We start from the raw sequence: 22120 nt of genomic DNA on the forward strand, positions 1-22120 counted from the left end.
ATGACTTTCTTGGCTCCATTTTATACTTGTGCAAACATCTACAAAACCATTTGAGATAGAAAGCAACTTACTAGTGTTAAAGTTAGGTGATTAGCAACTTATATTAACAAAACTTTCTTTTATTGTTCATGCACAAACATACACAAATTCACACGCACCTCTTGAGTTAAACTCTTGTCCTATTTGGGAAGTTGAGGCCACGATTCTATTCAAATAAAACATTTATTCTTCGAGTTGAAGACAACACAAGTGAACATGTATGCAATCATAAGAACCCTAAAATTCAATATGGTTTGGGGATAACATATTAATCAAGATTCACGAAGAAGCAAAAAAATTGACAATTCAAATGGCGAGGGGTTCACCACCAAGAATGCGGGGCGAAGCCATGGCAGTGAGGTTGAGCAGCACACCATTAATGGTGGATGCTTCGAGCCGAAGGCCAACGAAGTTGAACGAGGAATAAATCAAAACACTAACGATCAAGAATCATACGGTTATTATATGCATTCAAGATTCAAGAAGGCGCAAAATGAGAAGTTCGAATGAAAGCGAGGTCACCATCAATAATGTTGAGGCGGAACGGCAAGGACGAAGCGGCACGCCGGCGAGGCTAATCCGGTGCAACGGCGAGAGGCTGGAGCGGACAATGGAGGGGACGAAGAGGTTAAAGCGGCGCTGGCCTCGGCTGCCCCAAAGAGGAGGGAAAACGGAGGTAGGAAGTGTCGCAGTGGATCTTAGGATTCTTTGGACACGGAACGAAATACCGATTTGGCAATGGTACTACGCGGGTAATTACGTATTATTTCTATACTTGGCTACCTTAATATTTTGATCCTTGTATTTTTAAAAATTATATTGATATTCCTATAGTTATAAAGGAAAAATCTTTAGGTTTATTTATCCTAACATCATCGATTTTACCAACAAAAATACGAAAACAAATGATAAAAAGATAATTTTAACGTTCTAATTGATAATAACAATTAGTGATAACATGACAAATGCAAAGCAAAAGAGCGGTCTGTGACTCCGTCATAAAATAGCATTTGCAGTATGGTGTCATTGGTGTTGGTCTCGGAATCGTCAAGATCCTACGGTTGACTCCCTCGTCTGCTCTCCAGAACCTTCGATAACACCTCGCCTTGCTCTTCCCCCTCTCGCTCACCCCACTATCACTGTTGGCCATAGTTCTCACGATCGCCTCCGCCTCCTTGAGGTCCCCCACCACTATCTCTGCTACTCTTTACTAGATCCAGCAACGCAACCGTAACCTTTTTCCTTACCCTCCCTCTCTCCCCAACCATTCTAGAACGCCTCCATGCTCTCATCGCATCTTGTCACGTCCTCTACCATCCCCTTCTACTCGTCCTTCATCACCAGCATGAAGAGGGGCGGTGCGATTAAGTGAAGGTGACGGTGAAGAAGGCTTTGAGTACGTCCTTGATAAACCTAATTAGCACGCTGAGGGTGTTGATGAGGTCCATGAGGGTGGTAATGAGAGGCTTATTTGATTCGATGATGGAGCAGTACGGTTGCGATAACAAGAGAGAGGAGGCGGAGGGTTATGATGAGGGTGTTGAGAATGCTCATGGTGCACATAAGTGTCTTGCGAGTGGAGATAGAGAGGTCGAGGAGGGCAACGATGATATTCTTCGAGCCTTGGTTGTGGACAAGTGGTAGTGGTGGTTAAGGAGGCTGGTGACAAGGGGCACGATGTTGGTATCAGCGAGTGGGGCATGCATCTCCGAATCTGCTTCGACATGTGACGTATTTCTGCGATAGCTTTGACAACAGACTTTATTTTTGCAGTGATGGAGCGTCACATGCATATGTAGAGCGGTAAAATGGCCACTCAACAACTACGTCGGCATCGACGCTAGCATCGTCGCCATTCGACATCACTAACTGAAATATTATAATTATATTTTTATTATTTTTTTATATTTTCGTTAGTAAAATTAACGTCATTAGAATAAACTAGCATACATATTTTACTTTAATAACTATGGAGATATCAATATAAATTTTTAATTGTAATACTATGTCTTAGATTTATATTAGATTTACTACTATGTGAATTTGTAATTTACTTTGCATTGGTTTTATATATATTAATCATGAAACAATATTATAATATTGATTTCATATTATGCCACGTCATATCGGAATTCAAAATTTAAAACATGACCGGTAAATAACGGATCCTAACAACTGTTATTTCGTGTGAAGGGAATCGTAGGAGCAGCCGTTATAATGATTTTACCGGCCGTCAAATTAAACCGAGCCAAAGCGAAGCGGCGGTAGGAGCTTCTCAAGCGGATGAAGCGGGGCGACGTGGGCGAGGGCGAGGAAGAAATGGCTGAGGATCGCAGGCCTCGAGCCATTTTTATGGCGTTCGGTACCAGAGGCGACGTCTTTCCCATCGCCGTAACTCTCAATCTCTTCCGTACCTATTTCAGTGAAATAGAATTCGATTTAGAACCCTAGAAGTTGCAAGCTTGGGTTGGATAAGCGAGGAGTGGGATATTAGTGATATTAATTTCATTGGTTGCTGGATATTAGTAACACGCTGGCCACCATCTTCTCATTTTTAGGAAACTCGAATGACATCTAATGTAGCATCTTTTGTATATACTTAGGCGATCGCTGCCGCTTTTGCTTGTGACCAACAACAGTATCATGTTGTGTTGATTACCCATCTTGCTCATCAGGTCTGTACCAAAAGGATGTAGTTCCTTCTGATTACTCGACTGATGACCTTTGGAATGTTTTTCTGTTATTATGATATTTGCTACCATTGCAGAGTTTAAGCGAACATCTGGCAGCTAAGAATGTCGCCTACATCCCAGTGTCCTCACCCCCTGTACTTTCGGTTCATCAATTTGGTAACATCTGAAGTGTCCTGGAGTTCTACTTTCTCATGTTCCTTAAAACTTTCCGGGTGCTGACTTATTTCTTTGCCCCTATGTAGGTTCTGAGCAGATGCCGTTTTCCGTGCACAAAAAGAGGATTCAGGCAGAGCACAGGCAACAGTGTCTCTCTGTGGTTGAAAGAGTTCTTGGAGATTATCCAAGCATGAAGGATGATTTTATTGTGATAAATTTCTTTGCATTGGTACCTCTTGTATTTGGAAAAATCAATTTCCTGTCTGTTTTCTTCTAATAACTTTCTTAAAAAGCTTTGAACCCAAATAACTGTGAACTCTGATGTTTGTGACTGATTTTGTTACCTGATGATACAGGAAGGATGGCATCTTGCTGAAATGTTTCAAATTCGATGTGTTATTGCTTCTCCTTATGTCGTTCCATATAGGTATCCAAGTTCTGCTTATTGCTTCTGTAATTTTTTTTGACATTCATTCTCCCCTATAAATCAAGATATTGTTTATCCATGCCATGCATTTAAAACATTTTATTGCAAAAAATGTCTCTAATGACTTTTTTTGGCTTATTAACATAATTTTATGATTTCTTATTTTTAATTCTCAAGGAATAAGCTAGACTAGTCATGTGCCCATCATAAGTATGAATTATTTTATACTAGTTACTTCTTTTTAGTATTGACACTTTTCCTTCATTTGTATCTGTGGTTGGCATGTGACATTGTGTTTTTCTGATCTTAACCTGTACTAATTGTTTTTTGTATCTTTTTAGGCCACTTTACATCTTCTTGAGCCATATTAGGTCTGCATGGTTACATTTTTTAATTGTATTTATCTTTTTGTTTCTTTTGTTTATATTTTTGTTTTATTTTGTTTTTATGTATTTGGTGATGGGCGATGACAGAGTAATTATTAATTTATCACAGATTGGAATTTGCCTTATAGTAAAAAATGTGCCTTCTGTTGTTTGTGCTTGATGAAAGGTGTAATTCTGCTGTTGTACACATTTACCTTCATGCCTATGTTGGAATTAATTCAAGCACAATTATGCAAATATCTAAAGGTCCTATTTTTTGCCAAAATTTTCTTTATTATATAACTTATTTTCATGTCTATCTCTTTATAATTCTTTGCATTGCTAATATAGTGCTCCTTCATCATTTGAACGTCGATTCAAGCAAGAGCTCCCATGTCTCTACAATTATTTTCAAGAATCTTCTCCTAACACGGTATGACTTGCCATTACTTCAAAATAGAGATAGTTATATGCAGTAATCTATTTTGATCTGTGTGTTGTCTATGCTATGGTTCTGTGGTGGTCATCTATGTTTCTGTCATCCTTTCATTGCATATAGCTTGCTTCAACATAAGTTTGTATGGCATATTGGAACTTCACTTATCTTGCCATGTGTTTGTTTTCATGTAACTTCTTTTTTTCAAGCACATAACGTGATGTGGTATTGATGATTAAAAGGACACCTAATGGGGATTAGAATGCCATCACACAATTACGGTAGTCCAAGAGGATGCAGAGAGCTTCGGATTGCTACATCAAAGCCATATGGGCTTAAATGCCTTTGGAGGGCTCATCCTACACATTTTATTTTCTTGTTAGATTGTAGTAGGATTTGGTCATAAGACACATTTGTTTTGGGCTTTGGCTTGGGCTTGTATGGAATCATCAAAGGGGGATGTCATGCACGCATCTTAAAATGCACACGGTAGAAGATCTTAAAGTGAACACATGTCTCTATCTTATGAATCCCTAACCCTCTCTCTTCTAAAAGGGGGTATATGATATTTATGCAATGGTGGACTCTTGTCCTCGTCCTATGGACCCCTACCCACCACTCTTTTAGAATGAGGTTTGTAGCACTTATCTAAGGGTGGACATTTGCCTCCACCCTATAGATCCCTATCAACTTCTCTTCCAGAAGAGGGTATGTGTCACACATCCAAGGGATATCCATCCTTATAAAAGCATTGTAACCCTCCCATTTTGGAAGGAATGAATAAAGAAATGAAGAATTGAGTGCTTGTAGCCAGTAAGAACCTTAGATGAGAGGTTTAAGTGAGGAGAGAGTTCTCAAGTGTGAGAGGCTCTACCCTATCTTATTTTAATTCCCTCCAGCTTTTCGCGATTCGTCTCATTTGTCTTCATCATAACAGTATCGTCGCCATCATAGCAGCGGCACCACCACCAAAGGCATTAACCACATCAGCTATTGATCGCTGTCAACACAGCCGCCATTGACAATCACCACCTTATACGCCACCGCCTCTACCTCACCATCCACTCGACCACCATTTCAACTTCCAAAGCCAAGATAATTAGATCATTTTATTTGTGTTAAAGGCTGTTTACGAGAGGAATGTTCCCTGCCCTCAAGCCTTATGTGATGTATTAATTTGGAAAATATGATTGATCCAGCTCTTTATTATATTTGGTTTAGGACTAGCTCTTGCTATACTTCATTTCCGGCCCTTCCACCCAAAGTGAGCTTTCTAACCTCATTTGATTATATTTACATAGTTATTTTGCACTTGCTTATTTAGATTTATTAAATCATTATTTAAACTAATCAAAGTTAGTCAAGTCGTGGTTGGGAAGATGAGTTAGCATCCTCATTGCTACCACTTGTTTTTCCCAATCTGTTTTGACTCACCTCTCATCACACTCTTTATTTTTGCTTGCCACACATCACACCACACCACACCACTCAACCCCTACATTAATACCTAGATAAAAATGGACCAATATGATACTAGGTATGTTGAAAAAGAAGACCAGTCAAAGACAAATATAGTGATTTTGTGTGTAGGCCTAGGAACCTTAAGGTGACATATATGGAAAATATGATAGGTTAGGAAACTGATAGCGACATTGTATGAAGATCTATAGAGGCGACCAGCTTACTTTACTAACATCCCATAATGGTGTTTATGCTAATAGTTATAAGGGATAATGACTAATAAGTTATTATATTTATATAATGTAAAAGACAACCCAGTGTACAAGGCTTCTGTCAATGTTGATCCAGGAAGAAGGGTTAATGTATGCAGTCTTACATCTGCAAGCAACAAAGTTGTTTCTGCCATTGAAACCTTGGTGATCTAGGTCATAAAAGACTAACCGTATGATAGGGCTATGGCTCAACCTCCTAGCTTTCTGTAATGTGCTTGCTGTCGATCATCATGATATGTAAGGTAGGACTGTGCAGGGGACTTATAAATGGACAGAACAGATGACCATTTGTATCATTGTATGCTACTGGTCTCTACTCTACAAACCTAATTCACAGTTCTAATAATGTGATATAAAACACTAGCAAGAGGATGAGTCATGAAAGCTATCTCTTTGAGCCATGGAAACTGTGATAAAAATTGAAGTCATGGAAACTCTCTCTTTGTGGCAGGAATAAGGCTGCTTCTCGAGATCCCACATTGGTGGGGACCTCATGTACTAGACCATTAGCAAATGGCATGTAACCAACCATGCAGCTGTCAGTTTAGCAACTTATGGGTTGGTTAGATACATGGTGAATTCGTGCTTATCAAATGAATCAACTCTTTGGTTCCCGCTAACTGCATATTCTGCAGGCTCCAAGTATGCTACCTGATTGTGATTAAGTTTATTTCGGTATTTATCAGTGACTGTGAGGTTAATATACTGAATTTCATCCTGCATTCTTTCTAGTAATTTACATGAATTGTAGAATTCTCTTGTACACAGAATTGTTTATAATGTGTTGTACTAGCCAATTGAATATACCTGTTTTTGAACCTGAATGTGGATTCTCATCCCAAAGTGAATAGGTTAATTGGAAGGATGTTGTCCACTGGATGTGGCCGCTTTTCACGGAAGATTGGGGGAGATGGAGAAGTGAGTACTTAAAGCTGAGTCCTATTCCTTTTATGGTGAGTGATTTCTACAACATTATCCACTAAATTTGTCATTAGTTTAGTTATTCATTTAAGATAGGTCAGGAAGTTTAAGTTACCTTTCGAGAATTTCAGGATCCGGTGACGAATCTTCCGGTGTGGCATATGCATGCAGGTTCGCCAATATTACTGTAAGATTCTAATTGTTATTAAATTTACGATTCTATTTCTGCAGACTGCATTCTGATTAAAGAGGATATATTTTATGACTCTTGCCTTTTCTTGCTTAGAATTGAACAATGAGTTTTCAGTGTCAATATTTGTTTGTTTTAATTCTTAGTTTCTTGGAAGATTTATTTTGCACTTCTACAAATGGCAAAGAATGTAAGGTTCTTTATCATTTTTGTATTATGTCATGCTTGGAATTATTCCCCCAAAACTAAATATCAATTCTTTGAGACAAGAACAAATTATGTTGTTCACTTCATTTTGTGAGATTCTTTACACAGCCAAAAACTGACTTTTATTAATACATTTCATTAGCAACCACTTAAGAAAGTGATTTTAATATTGAAAAATGGGTATGACCTGCATGTTCTGCAAGGTGCATGTATTGCATACAAGAAAAAAGGAAAGAGAATAATGTATTAAGGAAACCAATTGAAGGTCCATGACTACTAGCTCTGTATTGAAGCTGGGACAATAAAAGATTAGGGACAGGTGAAGAAAAGTTCTAGTTGTGCTATTTGTATGACTTTCGAATCTAATTTTGATGAGAAGATATCAAAATGGATTTGATGATTCGACTGACATATCTCTGTTATGAACTTCCCATGATTAACAAGGATTCGGAGTTTCCTTCAAATGAAACACGTAGATGATTTGTGAAGCCAAAGACAGGAAAGATTTAAGCTCCAATAAAGTCAACAGATTAGCAATCCAAGTAGTACTAAATTGTATTTTAATGGCACCTTTTTGGTTAATATAGATATTATCCTTGCTTTTTCTGAATCTGTACTGATCGAGCTGGCCTATCTTTGTTGGAGCTTTGCAGAATGTCCTTTGGCCATGACTAGTTTTTCTCGTCTGTTCTAAAAAAGATGAATGCAAGGGTATATTGAGCCTTTCCTCCCAAATCTTCCATAACTACATTTGACTTGCTACTTAGCAAATAGCTACACTTTCACTCTGTGCCATGTATATCCGGATTTTGGTTGTCACAGCATGGGCCTCCATGGTGTGCCTCTGTGATGTGTCCATCATGCTCCAGACAAGCACTAGCTTGTCGTGCATTGTTGTGCAAGTAAAATTGCATATACCAGCATAGCAATCCATGATTTAGACTTGAATATCTTGTTCTAAAATTGTACGCTTTAATGTCTTATGCTAAGCAGGTATGGATTCAGCAAGGAAATTGTGGAGTGCCCAGGTAATGAAAATTGCTTGGATGATAAATGATTCTTTTAAATCTGTGAGTTTTGCGATACATTTTTAAGTTCATTTTATCACTCTAATAACCTGACAATTTTAGCGAGCACCTAGCTCATCTTTTATCTACCTGGACCTTACAATAAATGGGTAATGCAACATTGCATCCATACCAGGAGTGTCTCCCAGTTTGTAGTCCTCTGAGTCTCAACGTACGCGCCGGAAGAGGATCTAACTATTAATTTCCCAGTCAGCTTGTTATCAGCCTACTTGTCGGAGTATCCATTGAATGCTTTGAGAAATAGACCAAAGGGTTTAATCTTCTTTCCTGTGGTTTTATTATATTTCAACGACACTCTATTGTGTTGTCATTGTCTATTGTTTTTCTTCGTTCCTCCATTTGTGTGATAATTGTTGCTTAATATTTTCAAGTTGGACTGATGTAAGTATCATAACAGGTTACTGGCCACTAAATATTCATGTTTGCGGTTTTTGGTTTCTTCCTTTGGAGTGGCAATTTTCATGTAACAAATGTAGGGACATAATGTCTGCAAGTCCTAATGGCTCTATGACTGGAATGAGCGAACTGTGCACAATTCATGCTGATATACAGCAGTTCCTAATGAAAAGCTCTCATCCACAGTTACCACTATTCATTGGGCTAAGTTCTATTGGAAGGTAGCTTGTTTACCATGTGCTACAATTTGCTAAACCAACATTTCTGTGCCATAATATTATTGCTTGAGTTGAGTATGTGATGTCTATGTAATCTTTATATTGAGATTTGCTTGTTTGTTATATCCAAGTTCCTAGTAAATAGGATTTGTATTTAATGATAATGCCATTAGTCTATATTTAACAACACAATAGAAACAAAACCTGAAACTGTAATTTCATGATTCAGGTTCTGCATAATATTCAAGCATATTGTTAGTTAAGAATAAAAGGGAAACATAAGAGAAGGCAGTGCTTCTTTGTTTCCAAATTCACATTTTTCTATCAAGGTCATGGTCTCAGATGCTCTGGATCATCATATATCCCTTCTGACTTGGAACAGTGTCATTGCTTATTTTGTAATTTTAGTGTTGATTGAAAATGTTACTTGATATAATTCAGGGTGAAAATAATAAGTAATTTCTTTGTTCTATTTCCTTTCAGAATCTAAAATAAACTTACTGGTCAGCATGTTTAGCAAAAAAAGATTGACTATGCTTTTATAATCATGAAGCTGATATTTAATGCTTTTATTGGGCTATGTACTCAGTTTTTTTCAGATATCTTTATTGTCTTTCATTGACAGTCATATATTAGGATAAAGAAGGACATGGAAAGTCAGAATAGTAGAATAATTGCTGCTTTCTATTATTTTTCCAAACAGAGTACGGTAACATGAATGTTCTTCTTTCTACTTCAGAGTACATTTCTTTTTCTTTTTTTCATTTCAGTGGTTCATCCAATTCAGCAATGTCTTTTGTAATATGCTAGAAAGCTTATCTTAAACGCCTTAATAGCCAGGGCTGATCAAGAACTGTGGTGTGACTTTGTTACTTGAAATGCATCGTGCTATTGCTAAACTATATTTTTTATCTGTGCAATTCATTGCGCAACTAACACTCCACTTTCTGTCTCTCTTTTAATCACTTGACGGATTTTGTTTATTCCACAGCATGGGCTTTCTTAAAAATCCCCATGCATTTCTTAGGGTGCTCAAAGCTGTTCTAGATGTCACAGAGCACAGATTTATCCTCTTCTCATCTGGATATGAACCATTAGACGCTGCCATACAATCAATTGCCTGTGAATCATCAAACAGAGCAAATCCGCCACCCAGCAATATACATGGCACTCTCCTATTCAGTGACCGGCTTTATTGCTTTTCTGGGTTTGTGAATCTCTGAAGACTGAAATATCCATACTTGTTCTTAATATTTTACTTCTATCTTAAGATTCATAAATGTTCTTTTGGCTTGAAATGACCAGTTCGATACCTTATAGCTGGCTCTTCTCTAAATGCGCAGTTGCAATTCATCATGGAGGCAGGTAAGGATTTGAATGTTGTATTTGATCTCTACATGAGTTTTCTTGGAACTATGTGCTTCACCTAGTATGATCTTCTTTTGCCAGTGGATCAACTGCTGCAGCACTACATGCTGGAATCCCTCAGGTTAAATTTGTATGAACATGTCTGAAAATTTTTGATCAACTTTATTTTATCAAAATTTTGTGGCTTTTAGTAGGCATACCCCAAAATTGATTCATTTTTTAATTCTTCCTAGGCAGAAGCTCTATTTGAGTATAAAAAAAAATGAAGGTTTGACCGAACAATAAGTTTGTGCTGATCTATGTTGATTGGCAAGTATTGTTAGTTGGCTTGACATAATGTATGTCAGCATTACTGGTCATGAAGTTTAAAAGCATAAGCATGACCATTAAAGAAAATAAAATTTCTACTGTTTGATGTGATTTCCTTGGTTCAGTGGTTTTATGCTGAATTCTGAAATTTTGCTAATCTCGCTATGGTTATCTGTTATGCTTCTAGCATTTTAATTGGCGGAAGTCCAGACATCACAACATGATGGCCACAAGATTTCAGAAGGATTCTTGGTCTTGTTAATTTTTTTTTCCTTCTTGATTCGAGTCATGAGAAATATCAAAAGTTTAAGCACACTTATTGAATTTGAACTGTATTAACTGATGGATCATATAGCCATGCAGATTCTCTGTCCCTTCATACTGGATCAGTTCTATTGGGCAGAGAGGCTTCACTGGATAGGAGTTGCACCCGAGCCGCTACGAAGTTGGCATCTGTTTCCAGACAACGACGATGCTACAAGCATCAGCCAGGCTGCAGATTGCCTGGCAAGGGCCATAAAATTGTCATTATCTCCTGAGATAAAAGCACAAGCATCTAAAGTTGCTGATAGAATCTCCTCCGAGGTATGCAAACAACTAGAATGAAGTTGCAGAAGGCACACAATCAAGGTTTCTTTGAATTAGTTTCTATAAACAGTGTTTTTATGGTTTCAAGGATGGTTTGCAAGAGGCCCTGAAAGTTCTCAAGGAAAGGGTTCTTTGCCCTTGCTAGGTGTCGAATGACCTAAATCGGCTGCATCACTGCAAAAAATACCAGCAAAAGTATATGACATGAATGAATGTGCTAATGGCTTCGAGCTTTCAATCTTCGCAGCGGATGCTAGAAATACGTGCAACAGGTGTTTGTGGCTGGCTGTCTACCGATAACACACTATGCATCGAGGCGAAAAGCCTTACCTCCCTTGGCAGCAACCGTAAGGCCATTGTGTGTCAAATGCAGGTCTTGTTATGCTGGGAAATGTGATTGATACCGCATCATGGCAGTGCCTCGCCTTCACAAGAACTGCTGGTGTTTTTATTACGAAAACATGAAATTGAACATATTTATTATTTATTGATTTCCCTCCTAAAGAACATGGCTTGTAGATGAGAAACGTGACTTCCCACGTTCTCATGCCATGACTGAGTGTGATGTGTTGGTGACTCCACGCATTTTCGTGTTACTTTAAATCTATTCGTACCTCTTTCCCTAATTGTTGGGGGGTATCAGTGTCATTATCTTGTTTCATAGCTACTGTCAAACAACTTCATGCCACTATCTTCCGCGACAGATTTCATTTGGATTTATGACGAGTTTATCTTCACAACATGCAAACCAACGCGTGGATGCATGCATCACAGCTTCGGATATTAATGGACTACGGCCGCCGACGCTCCGTTGACGTTGTTTCGATCTATAGAATAATCCCCTTCGATTTGACGACACTAACCTTTGAATCAGTTCGACAACACTCAGCTTTAATTCTCCCATAGCGGCCCATACGCAACCATAAGCCAGCCATCATTTCAATAAATTCGTGTCGATCATCTCACACATCTTGCTCACTTCAACAATCCAAAAGCTTCAAGTCAATGGTCGGTTCGGTGTCCATGATAACAATCGGCATCCGCAAGTTGTAGTTGAAGTTTAAAAAAAAATTATAAATCTTGTAAAATAATTGTAATGTCAAGATGTTTTTTCTCAAAAAAGAATCTCTCTTTTTTTATTTTTGTTAAAAGGAGTCCTGTCTTTTCTTTTTCTTTTTTTTCAAATGATATCCCTTAATTTGAATAATACTTAAGTCATTCAATAAAAGTTACAATAATACTTTTCTTATTAGTTTTGGAGACACCTTATGGATCGAGCCTGTTATAATAATTTTTAATAGCTTTATAGTATTTTTATTCGGGGTACCGAAGATATTATAAGATTTGTAAAGATATCATATTATATTATTTTTTATTATCGTTGCTCATATATCATTACGATATCATATTTTTAAACTTATAGATAGTTTGATTGAGGTTATAAGTCTATTTGAGTCATTTATAATATTTTCAAATAGGTTTTATGATATTTAATATCATATTATGTTTTTTGTTGTGGTAACAAAAAATATAGTGAACTATTTTTTTTTATCTCTATTTAGGTGATGTTATTCTTAAATTTCTATAAATACATACCAAATAGTTTATTGTGTTTTGATCTCACTTCACTCACTTATAATATTTTCTAATATCACTATAGTGTTATTATTGAGGTTCTAACAATATTATAAAATTATTAAAAAAATTATCAGTGATATTTTATTATCTCTTTTGTTACGGTTTGAAAATTGGTTTGACTGAGATTATAAGTCTATTTACTTTATAGTATTTTTATTATGATATTTAAAACACTATAATAACCCAAAAATTTAATATATGAACCGATCAATAATGCCTTGAGACTGATGTAGAAGTGGGAAAGTTTGGGTCTCATCTAAATTAAGGATATCACTAGAAGAAAAATAGGACGTCTTTTTGGGAAAAAAAAATTTAAAAATGATTTTTTTTATAGGGAAATCACCCTTTTAGATGTTCAATAATTAATTAATTAATTAATTAATTAGACTTGAAGCATGGAAAATACTTTGGAGATATGCTTGTTTACGTCAGCATGATGATCGACAGGACACCGCATGCACTATAAATAGACGTTGCACCCCTCCCCACTCAGCATCGGAATCAACAAGAGCATCCATCTCCTCCGCCACCGATGGCTGTTGCATGGCCACTTCCCATGCTTGGCTTCTTGCAAGCCTACCCTGAGATCCTTCTCTCCATCGCTTGCTTCCTCTTCCTGCTCCTGTTCCCTCTACGCCACTCGAGGATGCCGATCAACTGGCCGGTCTTCGGGATGCTCCCCGCCGTCGTCGTCCACTTCCACCACCTCCATGACTACCTCGCCGATCTCCTCCTCCATGTTGGTTGCACCTGGTTGTTCCGTGGTCCGTGGTTCCTCGGCATGAACATGGTGCTGAGCTGCGACCCGGCCAACGTTAACCATATCCTCAGCGGCAACTTCGCCAACTATCGCAAAGGCGACGAGTTCAACGAGGTCTTCGACATCCTCGGTGACGGCCTGTTCAACGCCGATGCGGAGTCGTGGAGGATCCAGCGAAAGCTGGCGCACAACTATATCGGCGACCGCTCGTTCCGGTCCTTCGTCGCCACCGCCACGCGAGAGAAGACCGAAAAGGGTCTCTTGCCCGTTCTACTCCTCAAGTCCGAGAGAGAAGAAGTTGCGGAGCTGCAGGATCTGTTCATGAGGCTCTCGTTCGACGTGACCAGCCTTATGGTCTTCGGTGTCGACCCCGGATGTCTCTCCGCTAACTTGCCTGCGATACCTTTCGCTGTGGCCATCGATGACGCTTGGGAGGCGTTGCTGTTCCGCCATGCAGTGCCCAAGAGCTGGTGGAAGATACTGAAAAGGCTAAACGTTGGTACAGAGAAGAAGCTGGCGAAGGCTTGGGAAGTTATAGACCACTTCATATGCCAAGTGATATCGGAGAGGAGGGAGGAGAGACGGGTGGCCAACATCAACGCAGTCCAGAAAGAAACCTCCACTCCTAGGACGAACGATCTTCTCACATCCTACATAGACAACGTGGTGGAGGAGATCCAGGGTAAATTTGAGCCGCACAAGTTCCTCCGCGACAACGTGCTAACCTTCATGATCGCTGGGAGAGATGGCTTCGCCATTTGCCTCTCCTGGTTCTTCTGGCTCCTCTCCAAGAACCCCACGGCGGAGGCCAAGATCCTGGAGGAGCTATCGTTGCACCGGTCGAGGGAGAAGGAGTCGATTGTGTTCGACGCCGAGGAGCTCGGCAGGATGGTGTACCTGCACGGAGCCGTGTGCGAGACGCTGCGGCTCTTCCCACCGGTCCCTTACGAGGAAAAGACCGCCGTCAACCCGGACGTACTACCGAGCGGCATGAAGGTCGAGCCAGGCGACAAGATCTTGTTCTCGGTGTACGCCATGGGAAGAATGGAGGAGATATGGGGGAAGGACTGCATGGAGTTTAATCCAGGGAGGTGGATAGCAGAGGACGGGAGGCCAAAGCACGTGCCAGCATACAAGTTCATGGCCTTCAACTCAGGACCCAGGATTTGTCCGGGGAGAGACATAGCCTTGACTCAGATAAAGACGGTGGCGGCTGCCGTGGTGTGGAACTTCCAGGTCGAGGTGCTCGACCGTCAGATGGTTGCGCCGAAGAACGCAGTTCTGCTTCGCATGCAGCACGGGATGATGGTCAAGCTTAGGAGAAGAGAACGCGGCTGTTGCGTCCAGTCGATCTAGCGGCTACGTCTGCATACTAGTACGTATCGAGTCCAAGGTTACATCCCATGCTGTAGTGCATGTGAACTAAGAACCCTAAATACGTATAACAAGCTTGCCGATCGTCTTCGGCGAGTACTGCCGTTTGCCGTCTGTCTGTGTCGTCATACTTTTGGGGTGAAAATATTATAGCTTTTTGAATGCACCGAATTAAGTATTTAATAAAAATAATCCTACTCGATTTGCTCGCAAAATAAATATGCACCGAATTAAGTATTTAATGAAAGTAATCCTACTTAAAAATACTTTATTTCGAGGAACTTAGTTGGCATCGGTTGCAGTGGGGGTGCTTCCATGCTTGCCAAGCTGGTGCAGCATTCCGTCGGTCCACATAACATAAATAGTACCACCGAAACCTGTCGTCAGGCAGACACATCGTTAATATAATAACATAAAATTAAAGCCAGGCAAGAAATCTACATTGCAAGCATCTCAAAGTCAACGTACCAAAGATGGATAGGATAGAAACTTCTATTTTGACCATCTAATGTAATTACAAAGTTCGACTACTATTCCAACGATTCGTGTCGATATAATAACATAAAATTGGTAGTAATAGATTAGAATGGGAAAGCCGATTCTATGTGGTTCTGATCATTTTACAGCGTGCCGTGAGGTCTATTTGCTACTACCTGATTCTGTCATATTCCACAGAGAAATCCTTGCTGCTACGTTGCGGCTGCAATGAATGACTAACATACATGCATGCATGCATGATTCAAAAGCCAATTACCTGCTGCATCGAGGGAAACCCAACTCTGAGTTGAAACTCCATCTGCAGTCCGACATAAAACAACACCAAAATAAATGGTGTTGAGCTCAGAAACATGAGGAGGTATGGACAGATTCCTCCGTGGCTCCAATGAACAACAATACAGACAAGCTGTTCTTCCCAGGCATTGTAATTAAAAGAGAGAACAAGTGAGTGATGTTAGTGGTTGCATAAAGATCTGCAGAGTTATCATGCTCCGTGAATGGTAAAACACTCGGCATGATCATTTCCTTTGACCTCTTCTTTTTCCATGTCCTTAATTACTCTTTTTTATGACTCTCATTATACCTCTCTACATAAACCTGTGGCAACTCCAGCACATCTGCGACGTATATTTTACATAAACTAGGTCAAGTCCTCGATGCATGGAATAGATAGTCATTGGCATCTTTCCTTGAGCAATGAACACCACGCATAGCCACTGCTCTTTAGATGAATAAATTATACTTCTTGTATAGACTCTCAAACTTCCAGTACTCGAAACAAATTTAATTACCCAATAATAAGGATATCAACTCAAAAATTAGCTATTAGATACATATTATAAATGATGAAGATAGAATTCAAATCCAATACTTTGTGATAATTGCTGAAGTCTTTACCATTATTCTTATGATAATAAAATTTTATATATATTTCTTTTCACATAGATAATTCACATTAGAGCAAAACAGGAAAATAATAATAATTTATTTTAATATAGGTCAGACATAACATATATATATATATATATACTCCAATAAAACAAAATCCAACCGGTCCGGCCAAGCCCGGTTCGGTTCATTAAGATTCGACTTGAGTCTTTCCCGAGACAACATCACTTGGGGGGACGGCCGAGCTTATTTTCAAGTCCCGCCCAATCGGACCCTGAGATTGTGAACCGTGCCACAAATTTTGTACACACAAACCCAGAGACCGGTCCGGTTTTTTTTCGATTACTTTGTTCACATCTCATTTCTTTGGTCCGTTTCCCAAAACGAACCCACTCCTCGCACCTCGGAAACCCCAAAGCTCTTAATCTAAACCCCATGGCAGCTTGCTGCTGCCATTCGACCCTCCTTCGTCACCTTCTTTTAACCCATGCAGTGACCCCAAGCGAAGCGAAAGGGGAAAGGCTGTGATCGAGATCAGTCTTACCATTTCAGCATCCCAAAACATGGAAGAGGGGGTTTGCCCCTCCTCCCCTTTTACTTTATCACACTCCCCTAAGCCTTGCCTCGCCTCTGCTATCATCAAACCTCCCCTTCCCAAGGCGGAGATGGGTGGCATGCAGAGAACAGGGGGAATGACCCGACTGGCCTTTGGTTAGGGCTTGGGTTGGGTGGGCGGTGAAGAAGATGTTGCGGTGGTGGTTTGGTCATTTGGGATGCGATTGTGTGGGGATTAGGGTTTTGGGATTAGGGATTTGGGTAGGTTAAACGTGGTGGGATGATAGCAATCCCAACCAGAGGTGTCAGTAGGCTTGCCTTGGTTAAGCCCATCTCACAGAGCCCATCGTAATTATGCTGTTGGTGATGACTATAAATAATATGATGCATTTGATGTTGATATAAAGGAAAATGTTTTCCTTTCCCCAGTCAATTTGGATCAACAATTGATCCTAATCTCATTCATTATTTGTTAGATTCACAGTGAGACAAGTGCCACATCCATTTCTCAAAGCTTGCTTGGTTTATACCTATCAAGCATAAATTTAGATGATATGATCATTGGTTGCCCAAAGTTCCATCCAACCCTAGTAGATAGTAAGACATCAAGAACATGGCCGCACACCACCCATCATGGGGAACGGGACAAGCCAAGTGGGCTTGAAGTCATGCTGCAAGCAAGTTGACTGATATCATCAGCCCTCTTGAGGCTTTGACTCTTCTTCTATCTCCCATCATTTACTTCGTGCAACGTTGAAACCTTGAAGAGTTGGGGAGGAGAGTGTGGTAGTAGCAGTAACGCAGCGGCAGACACCTTCTCCTGCGCTTTCGGCCTCCATATGATCATTGGGTGAAGCCGAAGCAATGTGCAGCTCTCTTCTACGCCTCTCTCACATGGAGCACAGCCTTCTCCCTCGCCCTTGGTTTGCGTGGGTAAATCTCGGAACTCCTCACATCCAAGCATTTAAGGTTCTCTGCCTGTGACGTGCGCTGGAATCTGAGTCACGTACTTCTTCCAGCTTCAGTATCTTCATCTTCTTAGCCTTTTGCATCTTCAAGTGAAGCAGAGAAGACAATTGGAGTCCTCTTGCTTCCAAGCGAAACACCCGAGTGACCAGTGCCATTGTGCCATCTTCATCTTCCCTCCAACTTCTTTTTCCATCGTTGCCTTCGTCCAAAGCATTCTCACCTCCTACCTTGATTGATCCCACTTGGTTTTGGTCAAGAGTCTGAGATCTATTCCTCCTCCCTTACATTCATCGCTTCCAGTTCCACCCTTGCTCACTGCATTCCAGAGAGCACAGCAAATGAGCTGCATATGGTGGTGTTGATTGGTGATCCTTAGACCGTTTCACCGCCATCCACCACCAGTTACGGAGGAAGACAGCCCATATGAGGAAGGCCGGCAGCATTTCCACTGGCTCACTCTTCTTCTCATTCTTCGCCATGGCTATTCTCAGTTTCATCAGCCCGACCGTCTCTCTCTCCCCTGATGGCAAGGCTCTCCTGTCCCTGTTGGCCGCAGCCTCCACCAGCTCCTCCCCGGGTCTGCTGCCCTCGTGGGACTCCTCCCATCCCACCCCCTGCTCTTGGCAAGGAGTCACCTGCTCACCTCAAGGCAGGGTCATCTCCCTCTCGCTGCCGAACACCTTCCTCAACCTCACCTCCATTCCACCTGAGCTCTCCTCCCTCACCTCCCTCCAACTCCTCAACCTCTCCTCGGCCAACATCTCCGGTGCCATCCCACCCTCGTTCGGCGCGCTCGCGTCGCTCCGCCTTCTCGACCTGTCCTCCAACGCCTTGTCAGGCCCCATCCCGCAGCGGCTCGGAGCCATGGCCTCTCTCCAGTTCCTGCTCCTCAACTCCAACCGCCTCTCCGGCTCCATTCCTCCCGCGCTCGCCAACCTCACCTCCCTCCAGGTCCTCTGCCTCCAAGACAACCTCCTAGATGGCTCCATACCCTCCCAACTTGGATCTCTGCTCTCTCTCCAACAGTTCCGCATAGGCGGCAACCCCTACCTCTCCGGCCGTCTCCCGCCGCAGCTCGGTCTGCTGACCAATCTCACCACCTTCGGCGCCGCCGCCACCAGCCTCTCCGGTGCAATCCCCGCAGAGTTCGGCAACCTGGTGAACCTCCAGACGTTATCTCTCTACGACACCGACATCTCCGGTTCGGTTCCGCCGGAGTTGGGCTCGTGCTCGGAGCTGACCAATCTTTACTTGCACATGAACAAGATCACCGGCGGGATCCCCCCTCAACTGGGTAAGCTGCAGAAACTCACTAGCCTGCTCTTGTGGGGGAACTCGCTCACGGGACCGATCCCGGGCGAGCTCGCCAACTGCTCGGAGCTGGTGGTGCTTGACCTGTCCGCGAACAAGCTCTCGGGGGAAGTCCCCAGCGAGCTAGGGGGGTTGGCGCTCCTGGAACAGCTCCATCTCTCTGACAATCTGCTCACGGGTGGCATACCAGAGGAGTTGAGCAACTGCAGCAGCTTGACTGCTCTTCAGCTCGACAAGAACGAACTGTCCGGGTCGATTCCATGGCATATCGGGAGCTTGAAGTCCTTGCAGAGTCTCTTCTTGTGGGGGAACTCATTGTCGGGAACCATTCCACGGTCCTTCGGCAACTGCACCGAGCTCTACGCCCTTGACCTGTCCAAGAACAGTCTCACAGGGACCATCCCGGAGGAGATCTTTGGCCTGAACAAGCTCAGCAAGCTGCTGCTGCTGGGGAATTCATTGACGGGGTCACTGCCGCCAAGCGTGGCGAATTGCCAGTCATTGGTCAGATTGAGGCTCGGAGAGAACCAGCTCGCTGGTGAAGTTCCAAGAGAGATCGGTATGCTGCAAAACCTTGTGTTTTTGGATCTTTATACTAACAATTTCACCGGGAAATTACCTCCTGAGATTGCCAATATCACCGTGTTGGAGCTGTTGGATGTCCACAATAACCACATCGCCGGGGAAATCCCTCCTCAGTTGGGTGATCTGATGAACTTGGAACAGCTCGATCTCAGCGAGAACAGCTTCGCCGGAGGAATCCCTGCGAGCTTCGGCAATCTCAGCTACCTGAACAAGCTCAGCCTGAAGAGCAATCTGCTCACTGGCTCATTGCCAAGATCCATAAGGAACCTGCAGAAACTGACCTTGCTTGATGCGAGTGGCAATGGCCTCTCGGGTCGGATCCCTCCTGAGATCGGCTCCTTGACGAGCTTGACGATTAGCTTGAACTTGAGATCCAACCGGCTCGTCGGAGAAATCCCACAGGAGATCTCCGGTCTGACGCGGTTACAGTCCTTGGATCTTTCGGGCAACATGCTCGGTGGAGGGATCCAAGTCTTAGGCCTCCTCACCAGTCTCACCTTCCTCAACATCTCATTCAACAATTTCTCCGGGCCAATTCCCGCCACTCCATTCTTTCGAACTCTGTCAACCAACTCCTACCTCCGGAACCCCGAGCTCTGTCCCTCTTTCGATGGCTACACCTGTTCTTCCGACCTCGCTCCCAGAGCTGCCATCAAATCAATCAAAACCGTGGCACTAGCGTGTGCCGTTCTGGGCTCCGCCGCTCTCTTGTTGGCAGCGACGTGGATGCTTGTCGGCAGAAACCGAAAGCTCGCAGCAGAGAAGGCAGTGAGCATACCGTCTTCTGGATGTGATGATTTCTCCCACCCGTGGACCTTCATCCCGTTCCAGAAGCTAAACTTCACGGTTGACAACATCCTCGAGTGGCTGAAGGATGAGAACGTGATCGGAAAAGGTTGCTCTGGGATGGTCTACAAGGCTGAGATGCCCGGTGGCGAGCTTATCGCGGTGAAGAAGCTCTGGAAAACGAAGAAGGAAGAAGAACTCGTCGACGCATTCGAGTCGGAGATCCAGATTCTCGGGCATATCAGGCACCGAAACATCGTGAAGCTACTGGGTTACTGCTCCAACAAGTGCGTCAAGCTGCTTCTCTACAACTACATCTCCAATGGCAATCTGCAACAGCTTCTGCAGGAGAACAGGAACTTGGACTGGGACACAAGGTACAAGATTGCGCTCGGATCGGCACAGGGCTTAGCCTACCTCCACCATGACTGCATCCCAGCCATTCTTCACAGGGACGTCAAGTGCAACAACATACTGTTGGATTCCAATTTCGAAGCTTATCTGGCCGACTTCGGATTGGCGAAGCTGATGAGTTCGCCCAACTTCCACCATGCCATGTCCAGGATTGCTGGTTCATATGGATACATAGCACCAGGTAAAGCTGAGATCTGTGTGTATCGTCCAGTTCCAAGTTCATTTCCTGACGTGCTTGCTCGTAACAGAGTATGGGTACACGACGAAGATCACAGAGAAGAGCGACGTGTACAGCTACGGGGTGGTCCTTTTAGAGATTCTAAGCGGGCGGAGCGCCATAGAGCCGATGGTTGGTGACAGTCTTCACATAGTAGAGTGGATGAAGAAGAAGATGGGCAGCTTGGAGCCTGCGGTCAACATCTTGGACCCAAAGATACGAGGAATGCACGACCCAATGGTGCAAGAGATGCTTCAGGCGCTGGGGATCGCCATGTTCTGCGTGAACTCATCCCCGTCGGAGCGACCCACCATGAAGGAGGTGGTGGCGCTGCTGATGGAAGTGAAGAGCCCACCCGAAGAATGCGGGAAGACTTCATCACAACAGCCTCTTATAATGTATGTGAAACATGGTTAGTGGATGGTCTTCTTCTTCGTTTACTGAAAGGAAGCTTCGCTTCATTTCTTCTTCTCTTAGTCTGATGCTGCCTTGCAATTGTTGTACAGCCTGTTAGCTTTGCAACTTTTTTGTAGTCTTCTTCATCTTTCCCATCAACTTTGCAACTTTTTGTAGTCTTCTTCATCTTTCCGACTACAGAGAGAGAGAGAGAGAGAGAGAGAGAGAGAGAGAGAGAGAGAGAGAGATTCTGGATTTGTCAATTTTTTTTCTCTCAGGAACTCGTAGCTACTAATGAATTTTGTTTCAGGAGTTTTCAAAGGAAATTATAGTGATCGATATATCAAAAAATTGACATAATAAAATTTATTTTTTTTGATAATATTTTTTTATGTTCATCGAAAATATTAAAATTTTCATGAGACGATCACAAAATTCTAAACAATTTATATGTTTCTCTCATCCTCTTTATAAATTCTAATGATAACGAGATATTTAGGAAAGAATTATACTATAATTTTTATGTTTTTTCTTATTTTTTAAATTTTAAAATATTTGATAATTTCAATATATTTATGCTAAGAAAGAACATAAA

General features: G+C 42.1%; 3 protein-coding genes across 6 annotated transcripts; all 3 read left to right on the forward strand.

Annotated features, from left to right (window-relative positions):
• Window positions 1-2277: 2277 nt before the first annotated feature.
• On the forward strand, window positions 2278-11782 carry LOC135625385 (sterol 3-beta-glucosyltransferase UGT80B1-like). 4 transcript variants are annotated; one of them, XM_065130125.1, is made up of 15 exons: window positions 2278-2430; window positions 2643-2714; window positions 2807-2888; window positions 2975-3117; window positions 3245-3315; window positions 4032-4113; window positions 6701-6802; window positions 6902-6957; window positions 8161-8195; window positions 8653-8872; window positions 9861-10076; window positions 10175-10234; window positions 10319-10358; window positions 10910-11176; window positions 11280-11782. In XM_065130125.1, exons 1-14 carry the CDS (start codon window positions 2323-2325, stop codon window positions 11150-11152), a joined length of 1530 nt encoding a protein of 509 aa, XP_064986197.1. In that variant the 5' UTR covers window positions 2278-2322; the 3' UTR covers window positions 11153-11176; window positions 11280-11782. The 4 variants fall into 4 exon arrangements, with proteins under 4 accessions (XP_064986197.1, XP_064986196.1, XP_064986195.1 ...); XM_065130124.1 differs by having other exon boundaries at window positions 10910-11131; window positions 11223-11782; XM_065130123.1 differs by having other exon boundaries at window positions 10910-11131.
• Window positions 11783-13304: 1522 nt separating this feature from the next.
• LOC135625809 (noroxomaritidine synthase-like) lies at window positions 13305-14888 on the forward strand. The gene has a single exon (XM_065130893.1). The coding sequence runs from the start codon at window positions 13305-13307 to the stop codon at window positions 14886-14888; it is 1584 nt and encodes a 527-aa protein (XP_064986965.1).
• A 2601-nt stretch (window positions 14889-17489) lies between these two features.
• On the forward strand, window positions 17490-21814 carry LOC135580921 (LRR receptor-like serine/threonine-protein kinase RGI5). Its single transcript, XM_065130994.1, has 2 exons — window positions 17490-21093; window positions 21161-21814. The coding sequence occupies exons 1-2, from the start codon at window positions 18240-18242 to the stop codon at window positions 21544-21546; spliced, it is 3240 nt and encodes a 1079-aa protein (XP_064987066.1). The 5' UTR covers window positions 17490-18239; the 3' UTR covers window positions 21547-21814.
• Window positions 21815-22120: the final 306 nt, after the last annotated feature.

Source organism: Musa acuminata, chromosome BXJ2-10 (assembly GCF_036884655.1).
Source record: "Musa acuminata AAA Group cultivar baxijiao chromosome BXJ2-10, Cavendish_Baxijiao_AAA, whole genome shotgun sequence".
Lineage (NCBI taxonomy): Eukaryota > Viridiplantae > Streptophyta > Magnoliopsida > Zingiberales > Musaceae > Musa > Musa acuminata.